We start from the raw sequence: 15,883 nt of genomic DNA on the forward strand, positions 1-15,883 counted from the left end.
AACACTGAGATGAGCTCAGCTGTAATCGAAGCTAGCTGCTCAGAGGTGCATAATAATTATGCTCACAAAACAGTCGCCAGATTCTGTAGGAATGTTATTTTTGGGAAATTCTGCAAAAACAAGGATTTCAGTCAGTGATGTTTTTTAGCAGTAATCCCAACGTTTATTGCTTTTAATTTCCCCCAACACACCTTTCTGTCATGTAAATATTTCTGCAACTTCCTGTTGACCATATCCACTTTCAATTGGACAGGTGAGGTGAGTTAAAGAAATCAGCAGGGTTTGACTGATTACATTCATTATGCAATTTATTCTGGGTTAGGTTTAGGGTCACAATTTATTCTGGGTTAGGTTTAGGGTCACAATTTATTCTGGGTTAGGTTTAGGGTCACAATTTATTCTGGGTTAGGTTTAGGGTCACAATTTATTCTGGGTTAGGTTTAGGGTCACAATTTATTCTGGGTTAGGTTTAGGGTCACAATTTATTCTGGGTTAGGTTTAGGGTCACAATTTATTCTGTAATTTTCTCAGCATACAAAGTTCTAAAGGTTTGGTAACTAAAACACTTGGTAAAAATAGGGACATTTTGATTTATGTGAAGGATGCTCAAAATATTGTCAAAAACAACGTTATGATATGAAGAATAATCTCTGTATCAATTTCACACACTTTGTTGGTGTCCACCATAACCTCCTTTTTGTTCTTTTCTCATAGCTATAACAACATAAATCTACTTTTAGGAATCCAATCCTATTACATAATTTTCATGAGAGGAGGATCCCATAAACCAAGTGTTTTTACGTAGCGTTCAAGTTGAATAATTTCACAAGAAAAGATTTATGTCGGATGCCAAAATCCAGTGCCAATGCCGCTATTAGTGCTCCTTTATGTAGCAAGGTTGGAAGAAGAGTGAGACAGAGACACATATGGTGTTGAGCATTTGAATCCCATTTTTGTGCGTCATTTAAGTTTTGCTCGCTAAACCATACCAAACCTTCAGTAGTGGTAGCAATTCTTGAATATGACTAAAAATCACTGACAAAGAAAAATTACTAATTAATTTACGTTGCTGTATTTTGGGGATTTTATTAAAGGTTTGACATCAGTTTGGTTTCCCTTCAATTGACTGGACATGCAGCTTGTAAGGTGGTTTTGTTGGGCACTGTTAAGCCACATTTCTTGAATCATATGGTTTTGCCCAGGGTTGCAAAAAAGCCCCTTTTACCTCATTCACACCAACGGTGTTTCAGGGCCGGTTCGGATCTGGAGCTTGAAAAGCACCGGGTTTTACCTGTTCACAGCGGAGCAGCCTCTTAGCTCCGGAATCTGGTTCGTTTTAAGCACCAAACAATTGTCCGGCTGAAGCAAAAGCACCGCATACGTCACGCTTACGTCGAGGCGGGGACAGGAGCGGGAACAACTCCTGAACAACAACAAAAAGCCCGCGTTTTATCCAGTTTGTACACAACGATGGAGAAACTTAACAAGCAGCAGTGGTCCACTGAAGAGACCAGCTACCTGCTGGGAATCTGGTCTTCCGAAGAGGTACAGAGGAAGCTGGAGCACAATCGGCCATTGTTGTTGTTGTCGGTGTCAGCTGTGAGGAGTTTCCGCGCGGTTTGGCTTTAAGAAGCAGGCACGCAAACAGTTACGTCATGACGCAAACGATAACGCAATGACGCAGCACCAGTCGGACTCTGGGCGGTGTGGGAAGAGCCGGAGCTAAACCGAAGAACCGGTTCTGAACCTGAAAAGCTCTAGCACGGAGCTTGAACCGGAGTTGCGTTGGTGTGAATGAGGTATCTGTGACCTTGGTGCTTCTCCACAGCTCAGTTGTTTATATCGCAGCACACACTTTTTTTGTAATACCTGTTATCCGTCAGCGCTTTGCATCTTCTGTGGTATTGTTTATGAATTCTCAAGTGTTAACTATCGATCTTGTCTGAGAGCATCATTTCCTGTACTGTATAATAACCAAAGTTGCTGCCAAATTGTGTGTGCTGTTGCGGAAAGGCTGGAATAGATTTATATAAATACAAAACAATTCATTTAATTTGTAGGCAAATTCCTCAACACTGCTTACAAACATTGTCATGTTCACAGTTGGGAGTGTAATCTGATAAAACACTCATGAGTTGTTATGAAAGGCAATGACTAACATTTTTTATTTTGGATCAGGTGACTCGTTAAAAACATTTCTTATGCACTATGAAAGCCTAGTATGAAGTGGTAGCGTTATCAGATAGCGATAAAAGGATCCCTTTCTGTTGGCTCGAGCTTATTTTGCCGCTTTGAGGTGACAACATGCCCAAACTGGGCGACTGGTTCCCTCAGTTTGTTGACAAAGCTCAGACCACATGTATGAGGCAATGGTATCACATAGCTCCACAGAATAAACAGCAGGGGCCCCTGGTGGTCAATCACAATGCCGAGCCCTCAAAGATCTCTTTTGGTGTGCACAAACTGGAGCACAAGGCCCTTTGAAAGAGCCATCAGTCAAAAGAAGGAGAGAAAAGAAAATTGTTTGTGGATGTTATGTAATCTAACAGTCACTGTGCAGATGTGACTGGAGAAGGAACCGTAGAGAGTGAGGGTCTTAAAGGCTGAACGCTGGCCAGTCCTCCCACTGTGCTGTCAGATTACCGGGACGTGTTTGTTTTCTGAGAGAGGAAGAAGCCATCCAAATAAATAGGCAGCACAGCCAAGACTCCTTCCACCAAACTGTCAGCTGTGGTGTCTCTCTCTCCCTCGCTGACTCTCACTCTCTCTCTCTCTACAGCAGCCCTGAATTTCTCTGTGGGATGGTTTTGAGGTTTTCTCAGCAATGCTGCCTGTTTGCCTGTCTGGGTCAGCCCACATATGTGGCACACAGCAGGAAAAGGGTTAACAACCCCCTCCTTCTCCCTTCTCTCCCTCTATTTTCTGTCTGTCTGAACATCTTTCTCCCCCATTCCAAAGCTTTTGGTGGCTCGCTTGCCCCCGTGCGCTTACACTCTGCGTGTGGAATTATTTTTGTACGGGGAGCTGCATTTGATTGCTGTGCAGGGACCCTGCCTCATACAATGGCTCCCCTGTTCTGAGGCCCCCAGGTTTCTAAACTAGACCCAGAGCCTTGGGGGTGCCATGGAGTAGCTAGAGCTCAGAGGGGTGGGGTGTTGGGAGGTTAGAATACATTTGTGAAGCCCCCCCGCCCAGCCACCCCCTAAAAAAACAGACCCCTAGTCTGCCATCATGGGCCCCTTCATCCCCCAAACTTTACCGCCAGCAGCCCAGCGAGTGAAGTAGGGATCCTGGATTACATTTTAAGAAAAAGCACATCATAAATTCATTTTTGCCCCCATTCAGAAAAGGTGTCTTCCTTACTCAGCAGCTCTGTAGCCGTCTTGGTGCTGAATCTTAACACTGCCCATGCAGTAGCTGCTCTTGTGTTTTCTCTGTGCATTTTTGGCTCTGTTTTTCCACTCGCTGATTTATGCCTGGGGGCAGCTAAAATTAAGAGAGCATTTTGGTGCCGCCCAGGGTGCCTGTGTAAGTGGAGGAATGCAGTGCAGAGTTCTGCTCCATAAGGTGAAATGAATAGGCAGCCATATGCAGACTCTGACTTTATTATTCAGGAATCAGGTTTGCAGTTAAAATGCTGACAGGCTTTGGGGTTTTTCCTACAGTTAAAGGAGTGACTGTCTGCTGGATTTTCTCTTTTGGGACTGGGTTTATGTGTCATAAATTATTTTCTCTCTGACAAAACAGACATACAGGTACACAATTTAACTAAGTAAATGCAGTAATTGAGCTGAGCCTTGTACTGCCACCTGCTGGCTTTTGTTATACCTTTCAAACTTTTTGTCACACTTCAAGGGTACACCAGGGTAATTACATTTTACCGTACGCCTTATTTATCAGAAGAATATACAAATTCACATCTCAAATTACTCATTACTTAAACTTACTTAAAAACGTATTTCTGAACCTTAATATTCATTTAAACTGTGTACTGTTAATCACTGCATGCTTCCTGAAATGTAAGGATTTATGAAAACGACCATATTTTCTAAAGGGTTTCATGCTTGTTTTTGGATTGTATTTGACTAAATATTGTTTTGTCTAACTAGGCTCTCTTTTATCTCACTTTATTACAGGTAGCTCATCATTATCCTACAATACGCCATCTCACACAGACCCTTCCCCACGTCTGGCTGCCAAAGAGGGTAGGGACTACTATTTTTTATAATCTTGCTTTATTGTAATATTATGTCCGTGTGTGTGTGTAGTATTTGGGCTGATGAGGTAGTTGTCAATCACAGTGAGAATAGTCTTCGAGCTGAAGTTAAAGAGAATAATGTGAGCTGAGCTATGTAATTTTATATTTTATGTATCTCTCGGTACAGCACTTTGGTCTGGAGGTTTTAAAATGCTATATAAATAAAGTTGGATTGGATAAAAAAGAGAAAGAAACAAAGGGCTTAAACCATGAATTCATAGTGTTAAAAGAAATGATACGTGTCAGCTTCATACAAACAGAAACATAGACAGCGCCCACTTGAGAATAGAGACACACGGATCCAAAGCACATGCATTTGCTGATTTCCACAAACAAAGCTCTGCGCAGGTGCTCCTTTTGTGTCGTTGAAATAATACGAGCCAAGCTGCCACTGCAGACCGTGCTATTCACGTCTACCTGGACGGTGTGACAATACGTAGTGGCTCATAGAGGCCGTGTCAGGATAAAGGCGTGTTAACAAAAGTGGGCTGATGAGTTCAGTCTACAGCAGCAGGGGTGAGGACAGACGGTGAATGTGGCAATTATCCGAGAGAAGGCGTGTGAATGAGAGTGTGAATGATGTTTGTTAGAGAGACGGGCATCAGGGACAGGTGCTGAAGCAAGTGTTCATAAGGTAAACATGGCGGGAGATCTGATTGGTTGCTTCAGACCGGGCTCGAGTGAAAAGGAGTGTGTGTTTCACTACTTTTATTACAGCTGTGTGTATAAGTGTATTAATGCCAGAAGGGATGGTGGTAGGTAAAAGGGAGAGTAATCAGATTTAGAATGAGAATCAGGTTTCTACATGAACACAATAAGAGGAATTCATTTGTAAAAAATAAACAAATATTTAAAAGCTTTAAAAAAAATATATAAAGTATGAATATACAAAAAGAAAGTAGAATAAGATTATGCCAATTTACTCTGGAATAAAAAAATATTTTTGACATTAGTGTTTGTAACTGTTAAAATTGACACTTCTTTCTCTAAAGGAACATTGCGTTAAATAAATACGATTTTAGGAGTGAACATAAAAGTAAAAGACACATTAATATGGACTTTTTGTTACGTGAGCTGCTTGGTGATTGTTTTTCCCAAGTTTCTTATGACCAAAAATGAAATCTGTTAAGCAATGCAGCAGTCAAATGAGAGCTATGGCAGTGTAGGTAATTTAGCACCAGTAAAATCATTCTTTCACAAGCCAAGCTGAGTTTCTCAGAACAACGCCCACAGCAGCGCTGAATGATTGTCTCTTTCCTCTGGATACCTTTTCACTCTACAAACATTATTTTGTGCTGACACCTTACCAGCTAGACGAAGGGTACAGAGCGTATCTGTAAAAAAAAAAAAGAAAAGAAAGAAAATCTACACATCCTTTACATCGGCTATATGGTGTCACCACTAGAGACGGGAGACAGGACTGCAATAACAGCGATAGGCTCGCTGGCAGGATGAGGGGCCCTATCAAGGCAGCAGGAGAGGAAACACTAAGTCTGATAAGTGTCCGAGAATGCCCTCTGCCGCTCTCTATCTGCCCCGGTGGTGAGCGTTAGCAGGCTTGTTCTCGCCCGGCTTCAGTACCAATAGTCCAATGGGCAGGCCCGATAAGATTCTGCTCAGTCACCCCCTGACCCCGGTCTTCCTGGTTCTCAGCGCCAGGTATTTGGACTGGCAGGAATACAGGGTCACTCCCTTCAACAGCATTTCCCTTTCACAAGAGGTGGCTTCTATTACGGGCTCCTGAAACCCTGACTTTGGCTCCAGTTGTGTCCCGTGATCGTGGACACTAAACTGTTTCTAACAGAGGAAAGTTTCAAACAGGGTGACTTTTCAAGAATCAGATTTTTAACCATCCAATTCAAACATTTATCATTTGTTTTAACGTATTTGGTTTCATACGGAAATTCTGCAACTTACTAACCACATTAATGTTACTTTCACGCAACATTACTGTAAGGAAATACATCAAAATTGGAGTTAGGAGTTGGTGACTCAACAATAAAAGAAACCTTCCTACTGTACAAGGGAAGCCTTTATCAAAATGTTCTCAGATCAGCTTTGCCAGATGTTCCAGTTCATATTGCCTTTCGAGAACAGTCAAATACCACAGCGGCTCTTTGGGGTAGAGTAAGCACGAGCATGCAGCAGGAGACAATCCTTAATCTGCCCCAGACTCTGTGGTGTAAAATGCAATGTTATGAATAAAAGAGAGCATATAAAACACGGAATGCAGCAGCTATGAAAGGGTGTGTGTGTGTGTGTGTGTGTGTGTGTGTGTGTGTGTGTGTGTGTGTGTGTGTGTGTGTGTGTGTGTGTGTGTGTGTGTGTGTGTGTGTGTGTGTGTGTGTGTGTACTCTCAGTTTGTACCTTAGGTATTTTACTATGTGCCTGTGAATAAGCGCGTGTGTGGCTCTCAGTGTGTACCTTAAGTTTTCAAGCACTATGTGAATAAGTTGTTGTCTGTGTGGGTGGTGGGTTTCTGTATTTATCACTATGTGTTACAGCATGTGTTTCAGTGTTGTTTGTGGTATTGTCTGGCTGTTATGAAACAGATTTTTCCCAGAGTCTTTATACCGTTTTCATGTTCTAGCTTCTGGTTTTGTCGCTGCTTTGAAATGTATGAATTTGATCATTTGCAGCAAGGCCACTCACATTCTCCGCTGCTTCTCACTGAAATAGGAAAGAGGATGATTCACCTCTGAATGCATTTATTCTGCTGCCAAGCCAAATTGGCAACACAACTTGAAGAGGGACATTATGTGTACAAGCTGTTCTTCTCTTATGACTTTGAATTAGCTTTCCTGGGCTTTAAATTAAAAATAAAATGCAGTTTTCTTTTTAATATGAAAACAATACTACTTCAAATGTTGCCCTTAACTTAGAGAATAGGTTGTGTGCTGCAGTGTGGCATCTTTTGACGTTGATGCTTCTCCTCTGCCATCATTCCTTCCTCTTATGACTTCCTCCTCGTACAGATGGCTTTTACTGCACCTGTATCATTGGTATTACAAAAAAAGAGTGCCCCGTCTGGGTTCCTCTCCCTGGCTCAGACTCCAGGTTGAAAGCAGTCTACCACTAGACAATCTACCCGTCTTCTATATCTCAGTCCGTCTCACCCTCTTTGCTCAGTTCTCCTTTATCTCCTTCTCTTATCTCCCGTCGTCTTTCTCTCTATGTCTCTCCCCCTCTCTCTCCCTCTGTCTAGCGCTCTGGCCTTGTTTTGACTAACTGGTCCTGCAGCCGAAGTCTCCCAGGAACATGCACCACACCCCAGACCAGAGTGGAAACTGGCTCAAGTCGCTGTCAGAGCGAGGCCTGGAAAAATGAAGGAGAAAGGGGTGGGGGATGGCAAGAGGAGGCTCTGTGTGCACATTTGGGTCTGTGTCTGCGTGGCTTCTTTGCCCCGAGTACCCCTGACCTCTTGGGCTTTGTACAATCTGCTTCCGTCTTCCACTTCCCTACCCTTCATTCACTCCATTAAACCCTGAAACAGATTGATTGTATTGTTAAAACCCTTGAATTGTTTCTGGTCTTGCTTGAAAATAGATTTGAAGGTTTCACTTATTTGGTTTTCAACAACACAATTAAGAAAATGTAGTACTGGACATCCCTTCCAGCCCAGTAGCCGGGTTTGCCGCCACTGTTTTCTTTTCAAATTCCACAGTTGTGTTTCGTCTGACATTTTCTCACTCTTTCTCTCTTTTCTCTTGGTTCCGTTCAAGCCTTTTTCAAGCACTCTGTCTCCATCCTCATCTGTCTGCTTCTCAATACTCTCTTTCTGTGACTCGTTCACCTTCTCTCTCATCTCTTCTTCATCCATCTCCCCGCTTCTCCCCCACCATGTCCTCTCCTGCTGTTTGTAACCCCTCTCTGCACGTATGGAGGTAGCCCCGTTGTGTTTTTTTCAGGGTGGTGAAGAGTAGGATGGAGGGGGGAGGGGGAATGGGGGGGAGGCTGGCGGTGAGTAGAGGGGAAAAAAGGGCCAGTAAAACAAAGAGAGGTTGTCTGCAGGCGAGGCAGGCAGGAAACGCAAGTCTCCCAGGACTCTCCCCCAGTCACTGCTCCTTGGCTATCCTGCCGGCCCACACCAGATTGAACCTGACAGCGCCGCTGAGCCACGGCAGCCCGCTTGCTATTCGTCCCTCTTCTCCCTCTTTTTGTCTTCCACTCTATTACACTCTCCTTATGATCATATTATAATGTATTCACGTTTCTTTGGCTTTGTTGCGAGCTCATATCCTTCAACTTTACCTCATACATTGTACGGTCACTTTTAACTTGATTTTGAATATCTTCTTTTTTAGTCACAGAGATTAGAACCCCTCTTGTGGTCTCCAAACAAGAGTGAGCCATTTTCGGAAACCCCAAAGAGTTAAAAGTTTAACATTTTGAAATGAGTGGGATGATCAAGCGGTCCCTATGCAGCAGAGGATATTATATGAAACACTTAAGGAGCAGAATATCAGGCGAGCTATGCTTTTATGATAGCAGAGAGACTGTAATCTTAAAACCAGTTGTGCTTAAGTAAGAATAAGGAGTTTGAATTGATGTATTTTTATTATGTATTGTTTATTTTAGGAATACCAATAATGTCCAGAACCACAGGAGGGCAGTGTTGTACCGTGTTTAGAGAGGGTTGAGGTGGAATCTGATGATAAATGCTGTTCCTCTGGTGTGGTTGCATAAAGTTATATTGGTCATTACAGCAAACACAGCCCTAGTGTGTTGTTGTGGCGAAGATGTTCATTTGTTCTTGAGACATAATAGCTACAAGCCCCTCAGTTTTTCCAGTCAATCATTTTGGAAGTGTGTTTTGCTTTCCAAATTGATGGAATGTTCAGATAATATAACAAACATAAGATCTATAAAGTTAAGACAAATACAGGTGCAGTAATTCAGAGTTTTTGATTAGTGGTAGCTCATCAGCATGCCTGGGAGTTGAACGCACTAGTTGGAACACTTTTGAGAATAATTTGCAAACACATACATATTCATGTCTGGAAAACAAACACCTACTCACACAAATACACACAGATAATGCATTAAGGTTCAACACACTCACTCACTTTGAAATTGTAAACAAAAATACTGAAATGATCTCTTCAGGTTGATAATTAATCGTGCATGTTTTGTAAAAGAACAATGATGTAAGCCACCATTTTTCAATGCTAGACAGAAACACCTGGTGATATTTATCAGCCATGAAATGCTTGATATCCACACTGGTTTTACACTGAGTAGTTATTAGCAATTACTAATTAGGTGTCCACTTTGCTATAGCAGGATTGAGTCGAACAACCAACTCATTGTCAATTAGCCAGCTTCTCAAAATGGTTACATACACTGATGGGAAATGGATTGCCGCTTGGCTTTCTAACACCTTTTTTGTATCCCTGCAACATCCCCATTACATTGTCTCTGCCCTCTGGGAGAAACTGCTGACAAAAAGATGTGCAGGTCATGATAAAACTGTGAATAGCATGTGGCATAAAACACAGTGCAAAGCCCATCTAGCTACACAACGCATCATATTTCCATGTATTCTGGCAACTGATAGAACTGTTTTAGCCCACAACCATAACAAACCCATTAAGGGTGCTGCCCAGGTGCACTATGAGTGTACCAAGTTGTTTTGAGACAATGCCATGGGAAGAATACCGTTTTGTCTGCTTGTGTCAGAGTAATTGATTGTTACTGGATACTGTCCAGCGTAACACTCAGAAGTGCAGACACACAGCAGGTAGAACTCATGCTAACTGGGCCAGTTTGGCCCAATGTCAAGGTTTCATAAAAGCTGCTCTTGTGGGGAGAGGGGTGAGAGTGGGTATCATGCGCAGGTATTGTCTATGTGTGTGTCTCTGTTGTACGATCATTTGCATCAGTCCCTTTATTTGTGGTCAGAGTGTTGCAAGCTGCTCAACCAACTGTTCTCCGTTAAGATTGTGCCATCTACTATATTTAAAGCATCACAGCGAGCCAAACAAAACCACATTGCCATGTCCAGGTATCCTGTGAAGGGCATCTAGAACGATGTTTTGATAGATTTATGGATGCCATTTGGCACTGCATTCCCAATGTTTTGCTGCGACAGTTGCAGTCCTGTAATAGGCTAGCACACAGTGAGATGGAGTCCAACCACACAGCAACATTTAAATATTGTATACACAATTTCTTAGCCTCTTTGAAATAAATGTTTTTTCTTTAAATATACTCAAACTTTGCCTTCCTTTCTTTCCTCTCTTTGTCAGACCCTTCATATGATGCTGTACGGCGGACAGGCTGGTCAAACAACATGCACAGTGTCAAAGGTGAGGGCACAAAAGTCATTATGTGTTTTTATCTAGACGACGAGTAGTAGTACGAAAGTAAAGATACTTTCTTTATAAAGGGCCAATGCAAAAACTGAGTTACAAGGTGCTGTACAATGCAGATTAGAAAGTAGGCTCACATAATATGGTGAACATTATCTGTCTGTATCACACTTTAGAGGCAGTTCCAACATCCACAGAGTCTAGACGTGTGGGAAGATTACAGCTTCTGTACACTTATTTATTTTGGCCTCAGATATGTAGCCTGTATCTGTAACCACCCTTCTTTCCCTCTCACTTTCCGTCTCCCCGTTGTCTTCCACTGATTGCTTTTATTTTCTCTGCAGGTTCACCCGTGGTTCCTCAGAATGTGACCAAGTCCACTGAGCAGCCCAGACCTCAGCCAGGTAACCCTAACAATCTCAACGTTATGTTTCAAACTCACTCCTTTGAATTATCATCATTATTTGTTGTCATCAGTTGTTGCTCAGTTACGTGTTTATGTCTCCTCATTACTGTGTGTCACCACAGTAATCAGTGTGTAGACCAACAAGCTCTCCTTTTGTCCACAGATCCTTACCAGATTCTGGGCCCCACCAGTAGTCGCCTAGCCAACCCTGGTAAGTCTTTACTATACATCTGAATAGGCAGTTATCATGGAAGTTTCTCCAACACAGTATATCCCTCGATGCAGGCTAGATAATGAGTTGTTCCGGTTTATAATGATGCTCATCTATGGTGTTGCATCTTTGATCACCGTTTGTGTGTGTCCACCATCAGGTTCAGGTCAGATCCAGCTGTGGCAGTTCCTCCTGGAGCTCCTGTCTGACAGCGCCAACGCCGGTTGTATCACCTGGGAGGGAACCAATGGCGAGTTCAAGATGACGGACCCTGATGAGGTGGCGCGGCGCTGGGGTGAGCGCAAGAGCAAGCCCAACATGAACTACGACAAGCTGAGCCGTGCGCTGCGCTACTACTACGACAAAAATATCATGACCAAAGTGCACGGCAAGCGCTACGCCTACAAGTTCGACTTCCACGGCATTGCTCAGGCGCTGCAGCCGCACCCCACCGAATCCTCCATGTACAAGTACCCCTCGGACCTAGCCTATGTGCCTTCCTACCACGCCCACCAGCAGAAGGTCAACTTTGTATCGCCACACCCTCAATCCATGCCCGTCACCTCCTCCAATTTCTTTGGACCCACCGCTCCCTACTGGAGCTCGCCCACTGCGGGCATATACCCCAACCCAAACGTTCCCCGCCACCCCAACACCCACGTGCCATCCCACCTGGGTAGTTATTATTAAACCTTCCACTCTGACCATCCAATCCTTTCAAAATAAAGTCCACAATTGCTGACCTGCACTCCCAAATGACGCAGAACCAATGAAGACTGACTTGATCGAGGCGTCTGTCCTCTGAAGAAATGATGCTCCTAAATGAAGGATGATGAAAATTGATGGAGAGTTTTTTTTTTTTTTATATTTGTAAGAAAATATAAACAACTGGATGCTATGGTCCAAAATGGAATACTACTTACCCTTACCGGACTAGCAACTGTTTGTTTATGCTTTTTGGATGTGCGTCTAAGTTTCTTTCTCTTTCCTAAAGCTTTTACCTTTTAAAAAAACCTCCCCAAAGCCAAAGCAGGACAGGAGAACAACTCGAGCCTGTCTCCCTCCTCGCCAAGCTACAGCACCAGACATGGGCCTTTTATTTATGGGTCTCAATCTACATCCTCCTCAGTACATTATGCACGTTACGCTTTAAGCATCTGCCTTTTCTGCCTGTCTACGGCCTTGTTGGGGTTTCTTGTTCCCACCACATCTTCTGTTTCCACTGTCTCCGTCTGCTCGCCTGTCCATCTGCATCGTTTTATGTGTGTGTGGAGAGTCTTCTGGAATTCGCTGGACATGGAGGAGCTCTCAAAGAGATGGACTTTTCTCAGCACTGAATGAAATTTGGCAACTGGAATATGCCATTCACAAATTTATTTATCCTCCAAACTGGAAGGCTAGAGAAGAGTTAAACGCCAGAGAAGGAAGCGCTGTATGTTTTGCTGACCTGGGTGAACTCACTTACTTTAAAATCTTTCTGTGTGTTGTGTGCAGAGTTCAAAATGGGCGACGAGTGCAGTTGACTCGAGTGTGCTGCGGAAGCTGAGTCAAGATTGAATTGAAGTAATTTGCAACAATAATTCAACCCAGGTCAGATGTTTTCAGGGGGCCACACACTAGGCTTTTAAATGTTTGCCATGCTGTTAACCCTTCAGCCATGCCATTTCCAGATGTTCTGTTGCTCGACCATGTCAGTATTAATGTGAATGTTTTCTGGTTTGTGAAACACATGTGAAAGGGATCGCCTGCAGCAAAATCAAAATTTGTCAGATGTTTTCATTCTGTCTAATGAAAAAGTCCTTAATTTTAAACACCATGTTTGCTGTACATTTCTGTATCCAAAACATGAAAGTGCCTTTTTTTGGAGATGTTGTCTAAACAACAAGTCTGTATGTTTTTTTTATCCCAAGTGTCTTACAGTGAATCCAGCTTTAGTACATGGCATAATAAGAGATGTTATCCTCACAGTGCCTTAACTGCTGTTTTATACTATATCTTTTATATTCATTATACACAATACAGCATTCAATCTTTTAATGAATAGTAGTACATTTCATAATGATCTATATCCGTGTCTCACCAGAAATCTGACAATTTTTGATTTTGAAGTGCACTCTGTCAATAACGGCTGCCACAGTGTCTCCTTCCTCCATATGTCAGCTCAGAGGAGTGGCCTAGCGTTATGTAATGTTAGCAGACAGTTTAGGTTGCATTTTACCAGGGCTGGATCCTAGTTTGAGAGCAGCATGTGTGTTTGAATGTTAGTTTCTCACTGATCTGAAGCCCAGCAAAATGCACATGAATCTCAAGTCAGGATTTCATCATCATGTAAAAGTATCATGTCTAAATACATATCCATCTTCAGGTGTTCAAAGCTGTTAATAGCCAAAGTATTCCTTCAGAGTTACTGAATATGGACACTTGAAAATAAATTACTTGGGACTGAGTAGTTTAAGAACAAAAACCAAAAAGTATGACGAGATGAAACAAAGAAATCCTCAGATTCGCAAACGCTGTGCGTTTGTCAGACCTATTTTTTATTATTTTATAAGCATCAGTCAACTAGGCATTAAAGCAACTTACTGTATAAATTATGCAGAGTTATTTTCATATGTGACACAGTATAAAATGTCATGAGAATTAATACGAGTTGACCTCGGTCAAAAATGCAAACCTTTTAAGTCCATTTCTGCTAAGTAGTTTGTTCAGCATGTTAAACGTTTTATATCTGTACATTTGGGCAATACATTGTATCATTTTTGTTTTCTTGTTACTGTTATTATTTCTGAAATTTGGTTGTAACATAAGTATCTTTATGTGCACAAGATATTTTCGTGTATTCCCAAAACCACAAATGCCTGCTTGAATCATAATCTAACAGCCTGGAACTTCTCTCTTCTACGTGATTATGATGGATGCACCATTTTGAATCACTTCTTAAGCCAAATAGCCCTGGAATTAATAGCTTTTCATTTAACTAATTCAGGTATTTTTATGCAAAACAATACAAATAGTGTTACTATCCACAACCAGTTTCTGAAAGTTTATAGCTTTAAAAAAAAAAAAAAAAGGGAAATTGTAATTTGTAGCATAAAGAAATGGTTCTGATGTACCCTTAACCTCCATGTTTCACAAGCATCATCAATGAAAAGGGAACTGTGCTACTTCGTATATGCATTGTATTTTGGATAACAAATATATATAAATATATATATATATAAATGTGTATAATTTTTACAATTAACCAATGTATTATTATTATTGTCATTCCTGCAATGTATGAAGTAATAGCTTTTGAAAAAGGGCTTTTGTATAGGGAAATGTGACAAAATAAATGTTTTTACCTCTCAAGTTATCTTCCATTTCCTGACTGGGCTTCACATGATAGAATATTTGGGGAGTAAAGCAGCTAATTACATATTTTCAAAGTGCCTTTCTTCGCCTCCTTATATTTCTTTACATATGCGTCTTTGCATAATTTCAGTGCTTTTTTATGAAGCTGAACATGTACTATTTACACCTGCAGAAAGAAAACGGCTTATAACAAGGAACAAATAACAATTGTAGACTGGATTCAGTTGTGCTTTTAGGAAAGAAAAAGTGACCATCACAGTTTGTGGTTATGCAGCTTTATCTTGATCATCCCTGCAGGCTTGTTATCTGATTGAAATGTAATCAAATGTACGTATGCACAAACTAACCATGAAAAGGTACAAGTTTGAAATGTTGCAGGTTTATTACAGTAGGTACACCTAATGCAGTATAATACAAGATCAATGTAATAATGCATATCTTCATGAAGGTTATAACGTTCAGCTTTTTGTAACTGTTGTTCTTGATTTAGCTTTAGTAATTATTGTAGGGTAGAATTTGTAGTGCTGTTGAATTACATTAACATTGTTTAAAATATTAAAATAAAAATGTCCACCCCAATCAACAAGTAGTAATGATGATAATATATGATCATTTTAGCTCGGAGAAATTAATAAACTCGCGCTAAATGTTGTATTTAAATGTAATTCAAATAAATCATTTCCGGTTGTTAGACAAGAAATAGGAAGGATAATGCAGCATTATTACAGGCTTCCTTTTTATGACGCAATATTTTTGCCATGATAATTACAAATTACATTTTGTCATTGCAAAAGCAGTGACAAACCATGTTTACACCTATCTTCGTTTGTATCAGCAGATCATTCAAGGCCACAAGCAAACGAGGACATTGTAGGTGTAAAAGCACTTTAGGCCGCTGCACGTCAATTCTCCTGAGTGTTTTCTCTTTGCATCATCAAAGTAACTCTGAGCACAGATTCAAATCATGGGTGTTGGGAATGTAACAACCTGTGTGTATCTTTGATGACAGCTACAGCCTTGCCAAATGATATGTTAGTTTCCGTGAACCATGTAGACAAAATATGAATCACATACCCAGAGAACATCCGCCAAGGGACTGTTGTAGACTTGTTTTTATAAAAAAATCTGTCTATGAGGCATCATCTTTAAGCTGCTCTGTCTCTTCATATGATTGCCAATAATATTCACAATCTTTTACTGAGTCCTACTTATTATACTATCACTTGCTACAGCAACATCTCTGGGTGCAGACACACACATATCACACGCAGTTCATTAGAGCGGTTTTAGTGAGACCTTGGCATTCAACAAAACCTTCTAAATCTCAATTAATTCTTGCGTAC

General features: G+C 41.4%; 1 protein-coding gene across 7 annotated transcripts in view; it reads left to right on the forward strand.

The window, feature by feature from the left end:
• fli1 (Fli-1 proto-oncogene, ETS transcription factor) overlaps positions 1 to 14,537 on the forward strand; it is a 30,706-nt gene extending 16,169 nt beyond the window's left edge. For all 7 annotated transcript variants that reach the window (XM_034224718.1, XM_034224719.1, XM_034224717.1 and 4 more), the window contains 5 exons: positions 4,137 to 4,205; positions 10,507 to 10,566; positions 10,914 to 10,973; positions 11,139 to 11,186; positions 11,347 to 14,537. In XM_034224718.1, the coding sequence (XP_034080609.1) occupies positions 4,137 to 4,205; positions 10,507 to 10,566; positions 10,914 to 10,973; positions 11,139 to 11,186; positions 11,347 to 11,876 (767 nt within the window). In that variant the 3' untranslated portion in view covers positions 11,877 to 14,537. The remainder of the gene's footprint in view (positions 1 to 4,136; positions 4,206 to 10,506; positions 10,567 to 10,913; positions 10,974 to 11,138; positions 11,187 to 11,346) is intronic.
• Positions 14,538 to 15,883: the final 1,346 nt, after the last annotated feature.

The sequence above is a fragment of the Gymnodraco acuticeps genome, unplaced genomic scaffold, assembly GCF_902827175.1.
Source record: "Gymnodraco acuticeps unplaced genomic scaffold, fGymAcu1.1, whole genome shotgun sequence".
In the NCBI taxonomy this organism is placed as follows: domain Eukaryota; kingdom Metazoa; phylum Chordata; class Actinopteri; order Perciformes; family Bathydraconidae; genus Gymnodraco; species Gymnodraco acuticeps.